This window comes from Perca flavescens, chromosome 18 (assembly GCF_004354835.1).
Source record: "Perca flavescens isolate YP-PL-M2 chromosome 18, PFLA_1.0, whole genome shotgun sequence".
In the NCBI taxonomy this organism is placed as follows: domain Eukaryota; kingdom Metazoa; phylum Chordata; class Actinopteri; order Perciformes; family Percidae; genus Perca; species Perca flavescens.
Window position 1 is genome coordinate 17,343,866 of NC_041348.1, and position 20,655 is coordinate 17,364,520.

At 39.4% G+C, this 20,655-nt stretch overlaps 1 protein-coding gene across 4 annotated transcripts in view; it reads left to right on the plus strand.

The window, feature by feature from the left end:
- The window catches only part of esrrgb (estrogen-related receptor gamma b), a 134,879-nt gene extending 129,758 nt beyond the window's left edge, over positions 1 to 5,121 (plus strand). For all 4 annotated transcript variants that reach the window (XM_028604864.1, XM_028604865.1, XM_028604867.1 and 1 more), the window contains 2 exons: positions 9 to 278; positions 2,964 to 5,121. In XM_028604864.1, the coding sequence (XP_028460665.1) occupies positions 9 to 278; positions 2,964 to 3,208 (515 nt within the window). In that variant the 3' untranslated portion in view covers positions 3,209 to 5,121. The remainder of the gene's footprint in view (positions 1 to 8; positions 279 to 2,963) is intronic.
- Positions 5,122 to 20,655: the final 15,534 nt, after the last annotated feature.

Consider the following 20,655-nt stretch of genomic DNA (forward strand, 5'->3'; position numbering starts at 1 on the left):
TTCTGCAGGTTTTTCCTCTCTCTCACTGGCAGACCAGATGAGTCTACTGCAGAGTGCTTGGATGGAGATCCTGGTGCTGAGCATCGTGTTTCGCTCGCTACCCTGCGAAGACGAGATTGTGTATGCAGAGGACTATGTGGTGGACGAGGAGCAGGCGAGGATCTCAGGCCTACTGGACCTGCACGTCGCCATCCTGCCGCTTGTCCGACGCTACAAGAAGCTGCGCATGGAGAAGGAAGAGTTTGTCACACTCAAAGCCATCGCCCTCGCCAACTCAGGTATATTTAGCCTCCTCAATCCCACTGTTGGTCGCTATAAACTGATGCAGTGCTGCCAAACAATAGAACTTTATTTTAAATAATAATTATAGTAGATTTACCAAAGTTTCCTAATATACCAAATACTTTTTGAGTTTTGGGGAAATGTGGGAAGGCATTAACAATACTTAAATTTGATGGAGTCTTGGATTTTCTTAGGTTTTTTTCAACTTTAAAGCTTGTTACTTTTGGTTTAGGCACTTGGCTAAACAAAAGTGATATTTTGTAGCATCAAGAACTTGTATTTTCATTGCAAGTATCCTATTATTATCTCCTTATTTTTCTCTGCAAATGCAAAGGTACCATGAGCTTGACATGAAGGTACATCTCTACATTAAATCTTACATAAATCTAGATAGTTGGCATTTAATTAAACCAAACAAAGAAATAAAGCAAAAAAATGTCAAGTGATTGTCTATATCTGGTGAGCCGATCACTTCCACGCTGAAGGATACCTGATAAGAGGGGACAAAAAGGTCAGGAGCACGGTCGTTTAATTCAACACTCCCTATGTGTGTGTGTGTGTGTGTGTGTGTGTGTGTGTGTGTGTGTGTGTGCACTTCTATATTTTAATTTGTGTGTGTGTGTGTGTGTGTGTGTGTGTGTGTGTGTGTGTGTGTGTGTGTGTGTGTGTGTGTGTGTGTGTGTCTGTCACATTGTGCTCTCATTCTCTCCATCTCCATAACAGTGGCTGCCAGCGCGCCACAGCCGAGGGAGATATATTTAGCATTTCATTAGGAAAACAGGGGCTGTCAATAAAATGTGTTAAGTGGAGTGGAATGAGCGTTGGGGAGCGACGGGCCTCGTTTATTCCAATGTGAAGATGCTGCGCCCGTATCGACAGTTTGCTTTTCATGAGACCGGGCCTGTCCCCCACTAATCAATGCCTGTTAGGAGTCTTTTCTCCTGCCTGACTGAAAAATGAAAAATGCTGAGCCCAGAGCTTTAGTCTTCTGATGACAAACTCTCCATGGGAGAGTGGAGAGAGGGGAGGATAAATGGGAGGACAGAGTTGGAGGGTAAGGGGGGTTGATGGAAAGACAGGGATGTAAAGGTAAGGGAGAAGTGTGAGAGAGGAAAGCAGGGGTTGAGAGGGAGGCTCAGGGAGGGCAAAAGGGCAGCTTTGGCTCGTTTGAACACAGTCTCAGCTTCAGCTCCTGGGGTCCTGTGGGTGTAACAGCTGTGGAAATTCATGGCCATTGATTTTGTAATTAGCGGAGTATCGACGGGATTGACGCCAGGCTGCTGACGGATTACATGGAAATTGTTTCTTCAAAGTTAGTTTTGCATTCCGCCCCTAAACACCTCCAACACACACACACGCACACTCACACACACACACACACACACACCCACACACACACAGGGAAAAAAAACTCTGCTTTTACACACATTTCTCACACACTGACACACATTTGAAAACATTCTTTCTTTGCATCTCCCTTTCTCTCTCTACTTTACACACACACACACACACACACACACACACACACACACACACTCACACAGCCAAAGGAGGATCAGATCAGTATTAACATGAAGGTTTCAAATGAAGAGAGCTGGAACACATGTGCGGTCCACATAGCCTAGTTAATTTCCCAAGATAGAAATGCAATTTACACAGAAGGCGACTGGTAAAAGAGACTTAATCAGTCAGTTAGGAACATAATTAGCCTTGTACTCTCCTTTTTTCTGCCTCATTTACATGTTTATACACGGTCTTACTTCACTCCACAACTTTCATGACACATAGCAGAGCTGATCTAATTCCCTCACTCACACGCTTCAATCAGCAGCCACATTTGGTTTAGCTACAGTAATACAGTGCGTTTATAGGATGAGACGAGTCGCTCTTATTCTTAGATATACCAAGATGCATTGCTTCGATTCAATTATAATACTGAATTGAATTTCCATTTTGCCGTGCACAATTGTTTCTATCAGTAAATGTATTGTGGATATGATACATACACAGATTAGGCCCGACACTGTAAGTCTGTGCAGTGAAATTGGCTGAAAGCAAGCCACTGCTTGTCCATTAAAACGCTCTCTGTGTCAGCTTGTCCTTTGGAGGACAAGCCTGTTTTTTCCCCCTGTCTTGTAGACTTGTACATAGAGAGCAGTTTTTAATAAGTCTCAACTGGTTTTATTTTAGAGCTTATACATAAGGGGGCCAACTGCTCTTTCTTATGGAAATGAAGGCCATCTGCCGCCATCATTCAGCTGAACGATATCCTAGTAATGCAGCCATCTGAATTCATTAGCAGGGGGGATGTATGTGGTCCATGATACCCAAAGAAATGAATCTTTTTCCTGTCCCACTGTATATTTATACAGACCTACAGTACCTCTCCCTCTCTCTCCCTAGAGTCCTGGCCATGCATAGGCATTTATTTAAGGAGCGTCATTAACTACTACCAAGAGAAAACCTTTCTCCAAAATTGCATGTTTGCAAAGACAGGCTGCAGAATTTAAAGGCAGCCGATGCTGCTGCAAAAAAGCTGTTGTTGCATTTGTCAAACGGCAGATCAATAGAAAATGTTTGCTCTTCATTTAATACATTTAATAGTTATAGCTTTGAATTATGAATAATAAAAATCTTTTCTTTTCTCCTTCCATCCTTCCCCACCATCCTTCTTGCTCCAGACTCCATGCACATAGAGAATATCGAGGCCGTCCAAAGGCTCCAGGATTCTCTCCACGAGGCTCTGCAGGACTTTGAGGGCTCCCAGCATCCAGAGGACCCTCGACGGGCAGGCAAGCTGCTAATGACCCTGCCTCTGCTCCGTCAGACCGCCACTAAGGCTGTTCAGCACTTCTACAGCATCAAAATGCAGGGCAAAGTCCCCATGCACAAACTATTCCTCGAGATGTTGGAGGCCAAGGCTTGACACCTGGGCCAGATGTTTGACAGACAGCAGCATCACCCAATGGGAGGCAAGGGTCAGCCCATAAAAAATAAAGGTGGTGTGCCAATTGACAGTGAAAGGATGAAGCTTGGACTACTGAGTCATGTTAACACTTTTAAATGGTAATACACATAAAAGAAAAGGGGACTTGAAATAGTTTTGAAAAGGGTAAATATCAACTTGATTGACATGGGATCATGATGATGTATATAAAGATGTTGTGTACAGAAATCAGGCAACCGAGGTCTTGTTATAACCAGAGACCCAATGCTCTATATCACCTGAAGCTTCTGTGAATTTGTTTCTTATTTTCATCTCAAAATGGAAGTGTGTTAATATAAATGTCCTGAAGAACCGTACGGCTACGTAGCCACATTATGTGTTTTTGGTTCTTTTTTCCATATTTTCTAATCTCAGTTGTTAAAGCAATAGTCTCTAACTGGTCTACATATAATATGTGTACTGTATATTGTGTGAAATTGCACTGGGAGGGGGGTGAGAGAATTGCTAGACATATTCTTATATTCGTCATCAAAGAAAGCGGTACCCACCATGGGTCTGTAGGACTCTCGATTTCCTCGTAATGTATTTACCTCGTAGTAGCTTCATTGACTCAGCGGTTAGAGTCAACTTGGTGCTTACAGAAGGACATTGGTTGGCTGGTGATCAGAGTTCACAAAGAGTTTGCACTAAGCATCTGTGAATAATGTGGCAATAATGGGTATTGTAATAGCGAGCTCTGTCTGGTAGCCTCTGAGTCTCAGTCAGTGGTTTTTGCTTATGGACACTAAACTCCCTCCTCATTCTTCACTTCTATGTGTTCAGTGTCATACACAAATATTGGCAACTAAGCATACTGTGAAAAATACACATGATAAGCTAATATTCTGTGCTGAGAATTTTTAACTATGGCTTGTTAAAACATATTTATTTTATTTAAATACAGGTACAATAACCGCAACATCTATGCAATTTAATGCAATCTAAAACGATGTGTAATGCAACCTCATAGCCCTGCAATAAATACTACCTTTGTAAAGTTTATAATGTTCAGTTTGTGTCACATAGGTGCTGATTCAACTCTCTGGTTGTTTTTGAGTCCATAGTTTGTGATGGTGCGGTATTAGATTGCATTGTATTGTATAGGTTTTGCTTTTTCTCATATCCACACCCCTTTGTTTAGGTTGTATGCTCAAACAAGTGTCACTATATTGATAGCATTAATTCCACAGCTATCACATTAGTCCTTTGTTTGTTTTTCGTCAAAGTCTTGTGTGATACCAAAGTCTGTATGATCGCATCTAAACAATTTTTTAATGATCCGATATTTTGTTCTCAGTGTGGACTACAGGTTAAATATTGTGCCTCTGAGTGAGGAGATTTTGACATTTTGACTCTGTTGTCGCTGGGCATTAAGATTTCCAAGTAACTCAAGTGAGAAAAAAAAACAAAACAAAGCCCCCACGTCTTTATGAATGGATTCAAACTGGCCATGATCTCTCCCCTTTCAAACTATAGGCCAAAATTCGCCCGTATATAAATGGCCAATAGACATTTTCGCATGCAAGTACACACATCTGCCACAGCTTAAGTTTGACAGATAATGTCTCCTTTTTATCCTTGTGATCTTTTTGAGTTTCAAGATGACAAGTTCAAATAAAACTAATGCATTTTTTTTAAACTGAGGGTTTTGAGTCCCTTTGTCTCCTTGATTGTTAAAGTCTAAGATGGCAGCCTTTTAAAACTATTTGCTAGACTTTACTGCAGGTTTAAATGTTTGAGTGCAACGATATAATGACACTTGTGTTTCTGAGAATATAACTTGAATTACTCTGAATTGAAACAGACTATATCAGACCTCAGATTACGGCTCACTAATGTTCTGTATTTTTCGACAATTATTTTGCTCTTTTATCTTTAATGAAGGTGCAAATCATTCAAACGGGCAATGAATGTTCATGTCTAGAAACGCTGACACTGAGTTGCTCTAACTAAGTTTAAAAATCTGTATACTCCAGAAGTGATAGTAAACTTGTATAGGGTAATATCTAACAATTGTAAACCAATTGCCAAATGATTCAAAGAAAGCAATCAGAATAATGTAATAGTTATAAACATGTTATCATAAGATCAAAATAATACAATAAGCAGCTGCTCTTTAGTGAGTAAGGTATTGTCCCTTATCAACACTTTAAAGCAGTAGTGTCTTAAAAGTGTTTTAAAGTGCCATTAGCTTCTGCCTAAACGAGAAGAAAACATAAAGCCAAGCCACCAGTAACTACAGCCAGTTTCTATACTTGAAATGATCCCCACAGGAACAGACGCTATTGATTCACTGTAATGTAATGCATATATAATTCTATCCCAGTACAGTAGAGAATACAATTCCCATGATACACTTCCCCAAATGTGTAACCAGCTAAACCATCCCCAATTGAAAACAAGGGATGTATCACTGCTGTACAATAGCAAACCAAAGCGTAATTTCTTCAAATACTTGGGGAAACTGATAAAACTGCATTTTGAGCCTGATGGATGTTATTTACAGTATATTATTAATGGTTGTACCTTCAATCTGCTTATCATCCAGCTGTGCGTCATTTCATTTTCAGCATCCTCTAAACCTACGATGGTGGTGAAAACCGATCTTTTTTTGTTCAGTCAATATATGCATTGATCAAGCATCAGCCTCTTTGTCGATATAGACGCTGCTGTGTGAAGTCTCGCCCTGTAGCCTAACTATGAGAAGAAACTAAAATAAGTGATGTTTTTCCTATTACCATGGTTAAAGGAGAGTGTTTTAAGTGTTGATAAACACGTTCTGGCCCATAACTTCTCTTCTACACGTACCTTCTCTGTGCACTTTGAAGACTGATCGTAGTTAATTGTTTCCCAACTTTCCCCGCTTCTCAAATTAATATTAGAAAATAAAAGAAAAATGCTTAATTTATTTCCAGAGTTCTAAAATGGTTCTACTACATCCAATTAATTCTAATTGTCTCCTTAGCTGAAATTCTCAATAGAAATGGAGCAATTAAATTTCTGCTTTGGCTCTACCTTGGGGACGAGAGACATTTTATTTCGGTTGACAGTGGGGAGGGTTTGTCAAAACCTTTACAAAGGCGATTTCATGGGGGTCTGTAATAGTTTCATAACAGACCGATCACTGGTCTATGCAAGGCAAATATGGCCACCCCTTGTGTTGTGGAGCATCAGACATTTAGTTGTGCTTTGTTTACAATGTGGACATATTGTACAGTGGTGTGCGTTGCAAATGTATTGTGCATATTTCACCATACTATACTGTAGCTGCTGTGCATTGATATAACTATGATCGTTGGTTTTATTTGCCCATTTAATGAATTTCTCATGATTTATCAGCAACTTCAACACACACATTTAGAGCCCACCTGAATAGCTGCGTAATATAAATCACTGTAATGAGTCGTGAGTCCGTTATATTTGGTCTAAGGTGGGATATCTTTTTTTTCCTTTCTGGGTCTTTGTGTCTCTCAATGCTGAAACACACACTCTACGTTATCATCGATTTTGGTTATCAGCACAGCAGGACGTATAGCGAGTGAAGTAGTCTAGACCCTATACCTCAATTCATATTTTGAAAATTACACTGGGTTTGGAAACGGGCCATGGGTTCCTCCTGGGAATCAGTGGCACAGAAATAAAGTGACATCACTGACTGGGTATTAAAAAAAATGTAGATGAACCTGCTGCAATTGGGGAACACATTCCTCGGAGGAGAAAGCTGCTTATTCGCTGTTCCATTTGCGGACTTATCTCCATGCACTCAGATGACGAGATTTACATAAAACATGGAGGAACCTCCCTGGCCGTCCCTGGTCCGCGGTGTATAAAGGACCCTGCTAGTTGTATGTATCGTAGACATGTGATTACCCAAGAGGTTTACTCCCCTTAAAAGCAATATGTTAGCAATTGTGATATATGAATCAATTTGGCTCATTTTAATTATAAACTTACCCTATGCTTGGAATAGGACAGGGTAACTATGAACACACAGTCCTGGGGAGACATTGAGAAAAAATGTTTTAAAAAATTGGGATTAACAAGCAAAAAGCCAACCACAGCTGGGTTTCACTGGACAGTATTGTGTGACATTTTCTTGTGTTTTGTTTGTTGTGTTCATGCCTAATGTACCCATGTGTAAATATATGCTTTTTTTGGAGTGAGTCAGATCTAAGTGCACTGAATGTACAGTGACAATAAAATCAAATGGTTTATGTAATCATTGCAAATTATTTCTTTGAATACCTTCAAGCTAACGAAACATGGGAAGAAATCTATCTTCAAAAACATTAAGTTTGTACCACATTTACTGACCAAGTTAACTTAATATATCACAATTCTTTCAGGATAAAAAGAGCCTGTATGGATACCAAAAAAGAAAATCCCACACTGCTATCTTGTTTGTTCTACATGAACATGACAATGTTTCGACCACAGTGGTCTTTGTCAGATCCTAACCCCAATCCTCAGTCCTGAGTGATCTTTTTTGTGCAGATTGTCACCCAGCATCTACAAAGATGCTTGGATAGATGAACCTTGTGATGATTGACTCCATGGATACCCTCAACAAAACTGTATCTTTGAGTCTATAAAATATATATATATATATATATATATATATATATATATATATATATATATATATAGGCTGGTATGCAACAATACTGATGGTTTTGGCTTTTAACAGGTAAATAAACTTTTAATGTTTGTACCCTACATTGATAATACTGACACTATATAATGTAACAAAATATATATTTTATTGGAATTTTCCCCTAACATAAAAAATATGCAGAGCTTTAACATTACCTACAGTAGATTAAAAACTCAGTTAAAATCACATTTGCAGTTTGACATTTTTTATTCAATGGTTATTAACAAAATAATAGTGGGTACTCATCATGCTTTCATTAGACACATCTATCAGTGTTACAGTACAGCCTTGTCTTGATCTCAGCATATGAAATGTACAGTCAAACGGTTCCTAGCATGACCAATCATGTGTGCATCTGTCTGTGTGCACTTTAGCAAGAGGGTGCCTTGGGGTGTAACGGCATCCTCCTGCCCCGACTGTCAGTTGGTTTGCTGTCTACACGATGTCCCGTTTGACCTTGTGTTGGCTACAACATTGGCTGAATGCACATCTGACACACTCTGTTCCTTTGTGGTGCAATCCTGTGGAAGTCATTTCATTTACTAGGCTTTCAACTTTAGGGGTTGGGGGAGTAAGTCTGTGTTTAATCAGCCTGCCACAAACCATTCCCTTAAACAAAATCAACTATGGTGTCCAGCGAAAACATCTCTCAACAGAAGATTGAATTAAACAAATAAATGGACTTGTCACTTTTCCATTTTTTTTATTTATTCTCTTGGCACGGCTACGCCTGCCACTCCATATTATTGCTGGCAATAACAACTGTGTATTAACTTGTGGAATGTTCTGCACAGTACGTCAGCAATACCAGTATGTTAGTGTAGTGAATGTACAAGTGTCATCCATTCACACTTATCCCTTATGCATCAATAGGAACTTTTTTTTGCTTTTTAATTTTCCGATCATTTTTCATTCATATGGCATACATTTTGGCAAGGGTGTGAGGTTTTTGTTTCGAATTTTGGAAGAAGTTCAACCTCAGCTCCTATAATAATAATAATAATAATAATAATAATAATAATATCAATAATAACTAATAAACTAAATAAAATAACTACAGACACTCAGCCTCACCCTCAAGGACAAAAATGTCCCCATTGAAACCCATTTAAAATCCACCAACCATTACAGCATTTTGACGCAGACATTTTTGTCCTCTAAGGACACCAAAGCAACATTTTTAAAGGGATGCACAAGGCTTAGGGCCACTAAAAAAACAATGAAGAAAAAAAACTGCAAGGAAAGTAAAATAATAAAACATAATCACCTGTCTCATACACTTCTCATCATTGCAGCTCTTCCCTCGTAGGATTGTGAGTATTCTTTTCTCTGTTTTCAGTCTTTTAGGAGGGATTTAGGGCATGGCCCACTGTCCTCAGAGTGACTTTCCATCATGTAAATGATGTTTTATTCTCCTTAAATCGTCACCAGTCGTCGGGCCTGCCGGTGCTTTAGAAGGGGCATTGACACTGCCACACTGTTAATCAGGCAACCTTGTTGCCTTCCTCTTTTAGAAAATCTATGATCACACTGTTAGGGCAACCTTGTATCGTCACCACTACTACCGTACACTCACACTCCTTTCTTTTGCCTCATGTGAGGATTATTCAGCAGCTGAGGTGAGAGTCCACCGAGGAATAGGCTGTAAAGTGTCAGTCATGGTTACCCAGAGTGGTGTCGTCTTAGACAATATAACTAGGTGAAAGTGAGGGAAGGAGATAAGAAACCATCAATATGCTTCCTGTGTAAATTGAAGAAGGTCATGATTTATGGCTCCCGGCTACAGCGTACATACATGCTGAATCTACTCTTTTTTTTCTCCCTCTGTCGCCTGGCTCAAGGACAGGTAAGGGTGCCTTTCTCTGCAGCTCATCCCCACCACCATGCAGTCTGTGGCACTTTGTGTTAGACAGCCATGAGAAAGGTGTTTTTCAAAATGAATTGAGCGCCATCTATAGGCAGCCACACTGACTGAGTGACGGTACCTCTGGCGTGCAGAGAGTTCAGAAAAGAAACAGATGTGTATTATAATGGTGCACTTCACTACCTGTGATACTCCTCATCCTCTCCTCTTTAGGGTTTTCATCACCTCATCAGTCACGTCCGTCTTTCAGTTTCCTTTTACTTGGGGACTCAGACAGAGATGGGACAGCTGTGGGTTTTCTAAGGCCTCGCAACAGCTGCAAACGCTGCATGGCATTGCATCTGTTCAAGTCTTGCAGCATTATGGTCTGTATCTCATCTAAAGCAAGTTACATTACAGTTCATAGTGGGGTTCTCTCTGGTCTTACCCTATTAACCAGTGAGCAGATGGAAATTATATGGTAGGGCATTTGGCCTGAAAATGGACTTGCAAGCATCTTGCCGTCTTAAGCACGCAGCTTAAAATGGGACAATTTAAATAGGGCCACATGAGAGAAATCAGGACTCGGTTGTAAATTCATTCGAGGTGGCACAATGAATACCATTAACTCCACTCTGAATCTTAAAGTTTATTATTTATTGGGATGATTTATTATGTCTGGGCGCCTCTGACGTTGTTACTTTGCCTTTGGAGGGAGCCAGACGTAACAAATGGAGCACTCATTAGCATTTGACCTCCACATTATGCTTTGTTTACCTGCCTTTCCTCACCTCTATATCTCCTCAGACAAAATCAGGGCTTTCACAGAACGCCGTGAGTGTGACACAGTTTTGTTGATGGGCGGCAAAGGTAAGTACCACATTTGCATTGCAAGATTTCTCAAACAACTTGAGCATGCAGAACCAAGGGGAGGAGGGGGGGGTGTTCTGCTCCTCTGGGACGTAGCCACTCCCTGACGCTGTCGTCTAGGCTCTGGAGTCCTGACAGCTGCTGAAATCCCCAGAGATGATCGAAAGAAGTATGAACAAAAGTTACAGTAAAGAGTCACAGGCACATTCTGTCGTGTTTGGATAGGAAGTTTTTTTCACCACTAATTGCTTATGGCAACAAATGTTATGAATGCCTTATATAACATGGAGCTTTTCTTCACCCGTGTCAGTGATCATACATTATGGTTGCAGAGCCATTAAAAAAATAAAAACATTCAGAAGTTGCAGGTTTAAATAAGTGGTTTACAAATAAGAGATAAAAATTGCATAAAAGGAATTTTAGTGTATGTAAATAAGCTGTGCCATGTCCGATGTTCATTCATACAGTACAACCATATCAGAAAAAGAGAAGACACTTGATATAAGCTACAGGAAACATCAAATCAAATGAAAAAAAATGTATTAAATGTAGCTGAACAACTACTTTATCTATAAAAGATAAAGAAAAACATCATTACAATTGAAATTATATGCTTTGTGCAATATTAACATTTCCACGTCTCGTGGGCAGGCAGGTCATGCATACAGTATGTGTAAAGAGAATCATAAGCAACAAGTAATGGCAAATTGGCAAACATCCACAAAAATACCCCCCCCACACACACACACACACACACACACACACATACACACACGTTATATTACCAGACTGCGGGGTGTGGCAGGTAGCTGTGTGTGCTGTAGTTAATTGCACAACGAGAAACTGCTCTCTAATTTATTTCTTGCCTGTCCATACAAGAGTGATCATGAAAACCCATTCATTTCACAGAACACAATTTTCATATTTAATGAGCATGACTCCAATACAATTACAGTAATTAGTCAAATCTCACTCACGGCCAATGGAGCTCGCCACCATTATTAGTGGATCTTATTAATGATGTTGCACATGTGGTGCTCATAGGGTAATTGAGGGCATGTGTGGGTATGGGAACAGGGGTACTGGGGAATGCCAAGCAGTGGAGGTGTCAGTCTGTTTTCTGTCTATACCTTATGTTAAATGTGGATCTGCTTGATATTAACTTTGAGGTATTTAAACATGGTGGCGAGCAGTACTATTGATTGTGGATTTTGCTTTAGCCTCAAATAGCATAACCAGAATTCTACATAAATTCAATTCAATCACTGAGATTGGTTTGTTGCTCCATCAGTTGACCTGAAAGTTACTATTTTACAAGCTGCTTAATTGCATATCAGTTCCCAGCATCCCCGCTGTGCACCGGATCCAGGAGGATCACAACAAAAAAGACAAAAGGGAGACGCTGGGAAAAGAAGCTCATTTACTGTGAGTAATGACACTGCAGTGTCTGACATTTTGTAGGTTTGTAGAGCTTCTCTTTTCAGACTGACCCTTATTAAACCTATAGAGCTGTGTTGTATCTGCAACTAGAGTATGAAGGAGCAATTGGCACATCTTCCCCTAATATGGAAGAACATTTTTTCTTTGTGATGGTATGAGCAGCTGTGATGAGTAGGTTTTATAATATGAACTTAAATCTGTGATATTATATTTAGAAATCTGATTGATTTACATTTTGCTAACATCTTTCAGAAAGGTGGAACCAACACAAAAGGCAACATATTGAATACACACCATGGTGAACGCTATGTCTGATGTAGTTTCATGTGCTTTAAACCAGTTAGTGTCAGCGTTGATGTTTATAAAGAAGCAATAATTTTAATCAGAGAAAAGTGACTTAATGGCCTCTTATCCAATTAAGGGCAGTGTCACCGCTGAGTTAATGAGTGTGACGCCGTAACAGAAAAACCTCTTTTAACACAACATAATTAGCGGAACATGGTGGAATTAGACAGCAGCAATGACAGCGCTTTGGTCTTTTTATAATTAAACACGGGGAAAAGACAACAATTAAGCCAGATCTTAAAACCCCAGTCTCATTCAAGCCAGAGAGGACATGCATTGTTTTTGGGAAAGCTCTTGAGACGAAGCTGCTGTTGTGTGAAGTTTGAATTACAGTTCAAAGACAAGAGCTGAAAGTGAGGGAGGTCATAACAAAAATGTGACAGATTCATGGAGGCCTGAGACTCAAACACAGCTACTGTGCTGCAGTAGGTGCCGGGTTTGGTATAGAGAACTGAATGACATCTATTGTTAATTTCACAACAGTATTTCTGCCTTTAGTGCTCAGGAGAAAACATGACGACTTGGATCGTATGATTTTACTTGGAACACATTTTCAGCAAAGATTAGTGTTCCATATGGCGCTGCATTGCTGCCACCCTGACAAAAAGCAAACCCAAAAACTGCATCTATATTAGTTTGAACACAAAATGTTCTAATATAAAAGACATATTGGTATGTCCAGGTGAGAATAATATTGTGTTAATCCTCTTGGTTTATGAGCAAACACCTGAAAAACTCCCATCAGTCTCAGCTGCGTGTTGAGTTTAGTACTAATTAGCTAATGTTAGCATTCTAATTCATCACAATGGAAATACGGTAAACCCATTGTACCTACTCAGCACCAAACAACAGACAGACATAATTTGGGAATAGCTGGTGAATATAGTGGAGCATTTAGCAGCTTAAGAGAGAGATAGAGGGTGGAATATTAGACTTACATTCACCAAGTGGCCAGACACACAAGTGCAAATGAATGTTAATGTTGCTAACACATTCGCCATATCAGCTTTATGAGGTGTCATTGTTCTGACAGCTTGTTGCACTGCCCCCAAAAGGCCAAAACAAAAATCAATTATTACAGGTCCCATGACATGGTCCTCTTTGGATGCTTTTATATAGACCTTAGTGGTCTCCTAATACTGTATCTGAAGTCTTTTTCCCGAAATTCAGCCTTGGTGCAGAATTACAGCCACTAGAGTCAGTCCCACAATGAGCTTTCCTTAGGATGTGCCATTTCTGTGTCTGTAGCTATTGAGAAGGAGAGAGGGGGGTGCAATGTGAAGGGTGGGGATGTGGCCTTGACCAACTGCCACTTTGCTCGTTTGAAAGCCATGATGCCTCTCTCTCATGGGTGGGCTAAATTCTCTGGGCGGACAAAGCAGAGAAAGGGGAGGTAATCTGCTCCTTATGACCTCATAAGGAGCAGATTCCAGATCGGCCCATCTGAGCTTTCATTTTCTCAAAGACAGAGCAGGATACCCAGGACCTCGGTTTACATCTATCACCATTTCAAGCCACTGGGGGAACGCATATTAATGTTAAAAAAACCTCATAAAGTGAATGGGACGTTTAAATAATATTGTAAATAAGTCAACATTGACTTTACATTCCAAGTGAGTGATCAGTTCATCTGAAAGGGTTTTATTTGTTTGTGGAAATCAGTTCTCCTACCACGGCCTTGCTCAGGACTTAGTAGTGACGGGCTGTTGGGATGCATCTCAGTCTGAACATACCGATTATTGTTGCCGCAGCATACTGGAGGGCAGGCCTTATTAGTGATGTGCTAATGTGACATTAATTGCTTATACTTTTTCACTCCATTAAGAGGCTGCTATCTGTTCCAGGAGCCTAGCCAGATGGTTTATCGGCTCTGCTCTGGCAGCGGTGTTGCTAATGGACTGGAGCGCAGAGCTGTAAAATAACGGCAGCAACAGGCGACCACGAGAAATGCCCATAATTGAACGGCAAGTGTGGAGGTACAGAGCACCTGTCACATTGTGAGAAGCAAGACAATTGATTTAAAAACTGTTTGATATCATCTTTCACTCAAATATTTACCTGACAAAAGTCGAGAAAATGAATTTGGAGGGGAAAGAAATGAAACCTTTGACCTCAAATAGCCTACATCAAGTCTGTTTGTTTAGAGTATTTTTAAGCTTTTGTTGAAGAGCAGTGACAAGTCTGCATTCACAATATTGGCAGCCATTGACTATATGCTGAAAATAAGGCAGCCGCATTGAGCAGTAAAGCCAAGAGCAGGGTCAAATGCTAAATAAGAAGAAACTGGCACTGGAGACACCCAGGGGAATCCTCCTCCTCTGTGTCCTTATTCTCCTTCTTCTCCGTCCTACTCTCCCATCCACCACCCCTCCACCTCTCCCCTACCTCGATGCCAAACCTCCATGACCTAGGCCAAGATCAATAGCACAGTTTAAAGAGGATGGACTGCGTAAACAGAGACGATAGATCCTGCCGATGAGGATGCCTTGACCACTGATGGCCTCTGACTGGTGCGGTAGCATTTGATCAAGTCTAACATTGATGGCTGTCAATACATCTGGCAACAGAGAAGTTTGGACCCTGTCAGCGGGACATCAGAATTGTGAAATGTATAGGGGTTGGGTCCAAAGATGAGTGGTCAGTGAAGGATGAATAGGGCCATTAGGGATCTGGTGTTGCAGGCAGGTATTGGCAAATGGGCATCCAATAACAGCATCCCGTGGGTGTCCAGTGTGCAGATTCACCTTGTCCAGTTCAAAGTGACTGAAGCACACATGCGTCAATTGTCAGGATTTGCTGCTTTTCTATATTTAATATCATTTTAAATTGAATATCTTTGGGTTATAGACAAAACAAGACATTTGAAGACATCACTTGGGCTTTAGGAAACTGTGGTAGGCATTTTTTACTATTTGTCTTTACATTTTATTGCAGAATTGCACAAAAACAAGTGAATAAAGACACATTTAATCAGCAGCAAATTGTCCATTTCATAGATGCAGACTAAAGGTTTTAATGAGTGTATTAATTAATATCAGGTAAACCTGGATGGCATTCATTTTGTGATTTATTATAAATAAAACATTTTACTGCATCTTTGAAAACTTGCATTACCATACCTCAGGCATCAACTTTTTGCATACAATATTACTCTTTTCCGCTGTGTTAATGGGCCATGTTGTATGAGTGTAATATAGTGACCGTCAGACTCACAATAAAAAAGTTATAATCAAGATCAAATACACTATAGAGTTATACATTACATTACACCTGTAATGTAAACATAATCTTAAAGCCTTCATATATTTGCATCTGTAGTATAGTTCAGTCTTTTTAAAGTTTCCAACAAGCCCCATATATGGAGGCTGCAAGGTGCAAATGTAAATGTAAGATGAGGAAAGAGATCTACATGACGCAAACCCAGCAGTGTATTTTCATGGTTACATTTTTAAAATATTTTTTCACAAGACTTGTCCATTGCATTGTTTAGAAAGCTTGTGAAACACACACACAAAAAATACATATGATGTAAATTAATTTTTATTTGCTAAAATAAGAGTCTGTGAACTTTAAAGCATACTCCACAGATTTAGCATAACACTCTTATAACATTGTTGGAATTATGCTGGATAGTTTATTAAAAAAGTATCAAAATGAATGCAGCAGAAACAAAGATATCTTCTTCTTTTTTTCCGCACAGTATTCTTCCTTGTCAAAACCTATAGTGTGCCTGCTCTATGGGCCACACAGTGCAGAAGCAGTGCCGATCATTGGGGTAATTTTTGGCTCCATGAAGGCTTTGTGTGCCCCTGAGCAACTCTCATAAGAATGAACGGGGCTCCGCCTTGAATGCTGTATCCAGTTCTTAAAATGTATCCATGGTCAAAACCTAGTACCTATATTACCCACAATGGTCTGGTAAGCTTACTCCCCTAAACTTCATTTTTAAAGGTTTTAAAGGTATTTTCTCCTTTTGAAATTTCCGTTTGACGCTGGGGGAGGAGGGGCCGGAGGAGACGACTCTTTTCAGTATTTTGAATTTGGACTACAGTAACCACTTTAAACGCTAGCTGTCAGTATTACACATTGGACCTTTAAACTAGTATTCAACCCTAAGTGTCCCTAACTCAAGTGACATCACTTGAGGCAATTAAAAAAATTGTAAACAGACTTTGTTGTGTGAAACTGGTGGAGTTCCTCTTTTGTTTTGCTGGCAATAATTCCCTGCACATGAAAGGATGGACTGAATATAATAGAAGCTACATACAAAAAAAAATGCTGACCCAATACATTGATTGAATAGGTGAAGTCATGGTGTAATCCATTCCTGCAGCGTAACTATGAGTAAGATTTATATGTTTTTTGAATGTGAAAACCAACCTATTTTACACTTTTGTATAGACCACATGAGCAGATAGCATCTTGCCATCTAAGTAAATATTTCTTCAGCGAAAACAAAAACATTACTCACCTACATTAACACAGCATGCATATCAAACCTTACACTGTGTAAATGCAGAATGTGTTAGTCATAATTCTGCTTATCTCACATGTGTGACAGCTCACATTTTAGTATATAAACCAGCCCATTACCGCCTCTGTAAGTTATATGCAACAACACAATCTGTTGAACCTGGAGCCAGCCAGTTGCTCATATTAATCAAATAGCCCACTTCCCTTTATGACACAAAGCAAATAGTCATAAATGCTCTTATCTGTCTTTCTAATAGTGTGGACGTTACAATCAGATTCATGGTGCCATAAACTATTACATTTTATCTTTATCATATCGAACAATCACTTCTTTCTCATGAGCATCGTTTATAACCGCCGGACAGCTTGTTGCGTAATGAAATTCAAAGCAGTATATCGGTTAGAGAGATCTCACACTCTGTTTACTTATATCTACATATATTTATGCGGATTTTGTTTTTCCACAACAGGCAAACAGGTATGATGAATGAATTGCTGCGGTCCCACCGGGACATGTTGCTCCCTGCAGAACTGATCTGTGGTCAGGCAACTTCCAGCTTCACTGTAAAATCTGGAGTGGAGCCTCTTCATCATGTCAACATGTTGTACTGACAAATACTGACTAATCTTTTGATCACAGTAATGTGTGGACAACATTTGGCAAAGGCATTAGTTTTAATCACAATATACTGAAAGAAAATTATATGAATTGTATTTTAATATTAACAGCCAAAACTTCCAAAACATATTTCACCAATATATCAGTCAACAGGGAAATTTAAATGATAGCTATAGAGTCAAATGTCAGTAAACAGTTGATTGTTTATCAATCAGGTATGTTTTCATTCTGTGAAAGACGCTGCAGCATTCTTCACAATCAAATGTGAGAAAAAATTTCCGACCTCTGCTTTGTATACTCCCCCTTTAATTTGGAGTGCTTTGATTAATCAATTAATATTCCTTTCTCAAGGTCTTTTTATAAACCTCATCATTAATAAAAGCAGACATTCAATTAGCAGCCAAATCTTGATTGCCAATTTTGTCATAACAGTCTCCCTTTCAATGTTTTTTTTTTGTGGTTCGTTATAGTTGGGAGTATGGTGTGGGTAGGAAGAATTAACTAATTTCATTAATCTAATTGTCATCACTTTCAACCATCCCACTAATAAGTAAGAATTAATATGATTAATCAATTTGACGACATAAACTCATTCAATTACAGTTTTTCAAAGGCAAGTGGGTGTGTTGGGGTGATAGGGAGGTGGGCAGCCGAGCAGCTTGCTCTGTGAGGAACCCAGCCCACAAAATTGAAGTCAAGTCAGGCAATTAGTCATTGTGAGTGATAAATAAATGGTGATGAATTATGGCGTGCAGATAACTGCAGTCTTATTTGATTCAGGGAAATTTGGTCCTTTTTATGTCGAAAAATAACGACACTATATAGAACGTAGATTATTGCCTGTTTTAGTATTTTAGACCAGACCGTGTCCATTTTCTTTTACCCCCAAACTAATCTGCATTCAGTATCGGGACCATGGCGGGACAAAAGAATGTTGTTTTAAGATCTGATTTAATGCAGAAATGTCTAACTTTATTTATAAAACATGCACCGATAACAACTTTTACTAGATTCACTTTTTCATTTACTTCCCTTATTTGCTGAGCCACCAATGGAGTTAGGCATGAACCTCTCCCTAAGAACCACAGGCTGCACAATATACAGTAAACTGTAAGAAAGATTAAATGCAAACAGTATTGTTATGCCACATTTGCAGGTCTATTTGTCTTTCCTCTTTGATAGGAGTGAAGATTACTGCTATTTATGTACTATGTCATGCATGGTACATGCATTCCATATTTTATCCATGAAACAAAAGACGTATAACTTTGAATTAGAAGTGGGCGATATGGATAATATCTTCTATATAATCCAGTAAATTCAATATCTGACAAATAAATGATGATGCAAAATCATGTCAATATGGATATTCATATAAGAAATCATATGAGCATTTTGTGCTTATTGGAACATTTCCCACAATGTTCAAACGCAACCAGAGAAAAGGATGTACCACAGCATAAGCAGTATGGAAAAATCTCTGTTGCACAAACATATTGTATTTGTACATAATACAGATTACTATAATACAGCACTTTAATGTACTAGGCCTTTTTCACAGCACATATTTTGACTTATAGAAAAGATGTTGCTTATAACAATAACAATGGCTCGGCTATTCGAGTGTCCCAGTAAGCCATGACAATGTGAAAGTGAGCCAGCACGCACAATACCAGGACCCTGAACCTGAAGCAGCTACATGGACTTCAGCCACCATTACTTTTCTTATTTATTATGTACTTTTCTGTCATTTTCATTGTGACATGTCAAGATGTCTTCTATGACGAAGGCCTATTATAAAGAGCACTGTTGATTATGTTTCAAGCAGCAATGGTACACATAAAAAAAACACATTTAAATACCAAATCTTAAAACTACATCTTTAATATAACATACCAGCGTTTTCAAGGTCATTTATTTAGATGATTTTCTCTTTGTGTTTCTCACTGTAGTCGTCATTCATATTAATTAAGATACAAATAGTATGAACCGCTGTCTATTAACGACTCCAGATTTACATGGAGCAGCTGCTTGGATTTGATTTGTATATTTCAGATCTACTGTGCTGAGAGGAAGATGTGCTGGCGCAGCGGTTTGGGGTGATGCCCTTTAATGCGCTCTATCTTATCAGCCCAGCATCACCCCTATTCAAACCAGTGTCTGATTGAGCAGCGTGATGTTGTTTAGGTCTTACATTGGGAACAGTTTATGGAGGCACCGTCTCTAATTTGTGAAGTGAGGTATTATAGAGGAGACAATTAGACCGAGGTTCGATTGGTGTATAGAGGCTTGGATGCTGACAGTCAAGAGAAGGCTTTCAAATGTCATACCAATTAATCTATCCAGCCATCAAACAATATTCTGGAAACAAAGTCAGAGGGGCGATCAATCCGCATCACTTTTCTCCTCACCGGGTTATGGGAAAATTGATTTGTCAAACAAAGCATTTTGGAAGCAGTGCATGGACTTGTTCGGGATCCATTAGCTTCCATTGAGCATTTTGTTTAACATAGGATTTTCATCACAGAGAAAATGCAGTGTCCTCAATACTGTGAGCTACAACTATACGATTTCTGATTTCTTTGTTCTTGCTTAGAAAGCTTCAGAAACTGCTGATGAAGATTGAAAAGGGCTAACTTCTAATGCATAAAAAAACACTTAAAATTGTATTGTTATAATACACTACACAAATGAACAGTATAACAATCAGTCCCCTCGCAAGCATTAGTCCCCAGTATCAGTATTATTGTACACTGTGGGGCTATCCTGCCATCCTATACAGCGTGTCTGCCCTAAGCTGTATCATGAATTCCCTGCGCAGTGTTTTGTTCTAAGACAGAACTGTATCACATTGTGCCCGTCATGCTGTTTTAGAGGGGAGAGAGCTTCCTCTATGGGATTTCTCCCAGCCCCATCCCCTGATAATGTATCTCTCCCTAAAGGCTAGGCCTCCGTGACCTTGTCTTATTCATCGAGGGCATCTTATGGCAAAAGAACTGAATCCTGAATGGGCCATTTCCCCTCTTTTAACACCCCTTTAATGTCATCAGTGAAATATGAAGTCATTAGGCGATATTAAAACACTGCTGACAAACTAATTAACGGGAGACATTAAACAGGACTGGCTTGATTAATCCGCTTTA